A 4,186-nucleotide genomic window follows, 5' to 3' on the forward strand; every position below is an offset into this window, starting at 1 on the left:
GACACTTTCATTTTAGTCCAAATGGACTTGCCGTACCAAGGTCTTTCATGAGCCATACTGCGCATGTGTGAATTGGCCTGCTGCTCACAGAGAATAGAAATAAACGGCACGCGTAAAAGTATGTATTTTGGTGACTAGCTTAAACAATTGTATGTATTACATTCTGATTAGTATAATAATATAATGAAAGCATTCACTAAATTCCTGAACGTTGTCTACTCTCTACGTAACAATCGCTCGTAGTTTGTCCAAGCGGAATTGCCGTACAAGTTACTCCTGCAGCAGCTGTACTGAAATGCAAGTTTTCTTAAACACAAATCAACATCACGATGGAGTCTGTTTTCTCGAGGTTCGACTCGTATGACTTCGAATCGGACAAAAGGTTCCAGCAGGGCCTGCAAACATTACACGCCGGCGGCGTCTCTGGGAAAAAAGCCAACATACTTGACGCGAAACTCTTCTTTTATAACAGGTAGGAAGCTCTACAATATATCCACAACATGATTGTACCGCTTGTTTAAAGCTAATCCAACACACTTATCATGCAGTGGAATGATTTATTTTATTGTATTAAAATTTTAACTTATAAATTCATGAGCTGTTTAAGCGTGCACTGCTAGTTACATTCGCAAAGTCACAGATTGTGTTGCCAACTTATTTTTTTCTTGTATTTAGCTAAATGTCGTCTTGCCCAAGCTGTACAAATCGCCATAAAAAGGACTATAGAGAGCTAGAAGTGTTGTATCATGATGAAAGTGTAATTGTACACCACTACAACGAACAATTATTAAACATTATATTCGCCTCCCTTTGTCACTGAAATGAAACATTCTCCTGTCATAACTTTGTCGTCTTTTGTCCCAGGTTTGTGGAGCCAGTGGACTCCACCAGCTACAAAGCGTGGTCCAACTCCACTTCCAGTGTGGCGCCTCAGTCCCGCGGCGATGCTGACGGACAGACAACCGAGAAATCTGAAGAGGTAAAGTCGCTTTCCTTTGCTGAGGTGATGCGACTCGTCCAAGAGGGCAAGGATGTGCCCGGGGTGACAAAAGTGGACATACAAGCAAACAACCTGAGTCCCACTCCATCACAAATGGAAAGAATATGCAAACCCTGGGAGGGAAGTGAAAATTCACTCAATAAGTCGCCTTTTTTTGATTGAGGAAAGCTCAGTGCAATACAAACGATTGCTATGTATTTGAGTTGGACAGTCCTTCATTTTGATAAGATGAATAGGAACAAAAAGTCAGATTGACTTCTTGCCCTCAGATGGAAAGTTGGGACAGTCCGGTAAACCTTTCAGCTCTGACCTGTCGTGTCAATTTTCCACCATTTTGTGGACCATCGTCATATAAACTTCACCCAAGGATGACCTCTACATCTTCTTCATTGATCAGCACACTTGAACAGATTATGCAGATACATTTGTATTACTTGTTTTCTGAGTTTGGTCGTGACACTCACAAGCTGAGCCGTGATTGGTTGTTACTTGAGCAACTGTGATGTCATATTCAGTCGACAGCAAAGGGCAAATGGCCTCCTCCTCAGATGAATAAAAAAAAAAAAAAAAACAGGTACATTTTGCTGCTTAATTCATATTCCATAAATGCAATATTCTTCAGACTGTTGTGTTTGGACTAGTGGGGCAACATAGAACATATTGTAAAGAAAATTTTGGGGCTAACTTCCCCTGCTGAAAAATTAATAATAAACGATGTATAATGTGTCAAACTCCAGGGCATCATATCGTCTATATTATATTTTTTTTGTTTTTTTTGCTTGAGAGGCCATTTTGTGCATTTTTTTCTTGACTAATATTACACCAATATGTCATGTATGTGAGGTCAGCCTAACCATCCGCACAGAAAAAAAAAGAAGACAAAGGTTAGCGTTAACACGGTTAGCATTAACACGGTTAGCGTAGCACCACAAGTTAAAAAACAAAAAAAAAAAAAACAATCCCCTTTGTGTCTTATCTATATGAAGCTTGCATTGATGCATGACAGGACAATAAAATTGTCACACAGGAAGTTCTTTATTAAGGCAGTAACGTTTTGTCAACTTCCAGTCACAGTGGAATGCTTAAAAAAACAAAGCAACAATCGATCCAGTAACATGGAGGCACACTAGACAGACTTTTTAAAAGACAGCTTGACAGTTCATACACTGAAAAATCGCACAAATCAACACCTACTTAGCAAACAAGATAAAAAAATAAAAATAAAAAAAAAAGTTAAAAAAGTGGATTTTCCTGCACCAGTAAATTGCATTTTCATCATCCGACTTGACTCATCACACTCACAATGGCTGAAATGACACCCATGATGGCTCACTGCAGTTAACTACAAAAAACAAACAAACAAAAACAAGTCCTCCAACCATATGACCATATTGGTCGTTTTACGACGCACCGAAATATGACCAAATATTGTATTTTAATTGTAGTTTGGTCATAATTTGGCACATTTCAAAACGACCTATGTGGTCGTATTAATTATATATAAACGTCCTCGGCAGTCAGTGAGCTACATTTCCTCTATTTATAAATAAAACAAAATGATAGAGTAACAACAGAATTGAGGTAGAGACCAGCAGCCTGTGTCAGGAAGCAAGTTGTTTTCTATTGAGACTAAAAAGGGATGTTCACACATGATACCTAACAATGAAACAAAATGCTTATAGAAATCATCTCTTGTGGTGGACTGCGCTTTTTTTTTTTTTTTTAAAGCAACTCACTGACTGCCAAGGACGTTTATATCCGTCAAGTATAATTCGAGTATTTGCGGCCACCACAAAAATAGTCAAGTATGTTCTTTAAGCGGGCGTCGCCCAGCTCGTGTACAAAATCCATGTTTGTATATCACTGTAATGACTAACCTGTAGATGGTGCTGTTGCATCGCTTTAAAAAAAAAAAAAAAAAAAAAAAAGTCTACTTTTTCTCTTGCTAGGTTTGGCACTTCGACTGTAACAGAGCGTGCTATTTTGTGGGTCTCGCACCTCTGCTTAGAAAACGGCTGGTAGTCGCTGAGTTCATTTGTAAGAACCAAGTGTTTGATTGATTGATTAATTTTTTTAATACATTGTCGCAATGAAGGTGTGCTTAAGGGGGTTGAAGAACGTTTGGGTGGGAGTTCACCAAAAAAAAAAAAAAAAAAAAAAGATTACGGCTGCCTCTGACCTGGAGGGCGCGCTTGGATTTCATTGAGGCATTTCAACGACCGCAAGGCACTGTAAACATTTTTATTTGGCAGCCGTAATCACTCACTGTCTTGAAAAGCTGACAGCGGAAAAATACGATGCAGGCCAGCTGTGCACTTGGTGACACCATGCAGTAGATTGGAGCACCAGTTCAATGGGGAGATTGGTAAAAATAACATAAAAAAATCAGTCACTTTTTTTTTTTTTAATCATATTTGTTACTTGGCAGTGATAAACATGACTTGTGGAAAAACCATCTTGGGTTGTGGCAGTGGTACCTTGAGATACAAGTTTTCTCGTGTTCCAAGGCTGCGCTCATATCTCAAATCACCTTTCCCCCATTGAAATGAATGGAAATGAAATGAATCCATTCCAGTGTTTTGTTTTGTTTTTATAAGAAATTTTTCCCTCCAGATATGAGTCAACGTTAGACCAATTTTTCTGTCTTGAGATATGAGCAACATTCTGACCTTTCCATATTCACGCCATTGGGATTTTTATATAGTGGACATAGATGGTGCCACTGAAAATCCCATTGTGCTGTTTCGAGAACTGAAAATGAATGGCTGATTGTGAACACGGCAACTGTGTTATACTTTATGTTTTGAGATATGAGCACAATTCACATTTTTCCCTCATCCCTACATATCCTACATGTGGACCTACAGTAGATAGTAGGGGTGTGAATTGCCTAGTACCTGACGATTCGATTCGTATCACGATTCACAGGTCATACCCCCCCCCCCCCCCCCACACACACACACACACACCTCATAAGTCACGCCTTCCATTTATGATTGGTTGTTTTCCTCGGGTGCGCCATTTTCTTGCCAATCAAATGACGAGCACAAGATGGAGCCCGAGATGGCTTTTTTTTGGGCGGGGGAATTTTTTTGGGGGGGGATTTTTTATTTATTTTTTTTATTCTATTTTTTTTTTTAATCCACCAGATCATATTATGTACTACACAAGCCAGGTCATAATGTC

General features: G+C 39.1%; 1 protein-coding gene across 1 annotated transcript; it reads left to right on the forward strand.

The window, feature by feature from the left end:
- Nucleotides 1-34: 34 nt before the first annotated feature.
- LOC144013917 (uncharacterized) lies at nucleotides 35-1,734 on the forward strand. The gene is made up of 2 exons (XM_077513284.1): nucleotides 35-472; nucleotides 865-1,734. The coding sequence occupies exons 1-2, from the start codon at nucleotides 330-332 to the stop codon at nucleotides 1,160-1,162; spliced, it is 441 nt and encodes a 146-aa protein (XP_077369410.1). The 5' UTR covers nucleotides 35-329; the 3' UTR covers nucleotides 1,163-1,734.
- Nucleotides 1,735-4,186: the final 2,452 nt, after the last annotated feature.

The sequence above is a fragment of the Festucalex cinctus genome, chromosome 2 (genome assembly GCF_051991245.1).
Source record: "Festucalex cinctus isolate MCC-2025b chromosome 2, RoL_Fcin_1.0, whole genome shotgun sequence".
Classification (NCBI taxonomy): Eukaryota; Metazoa; Chordata; class Actinopteri; order Syngnathiformes; family Syngnathidae; genus Festucalex; species Festucalex cinctus.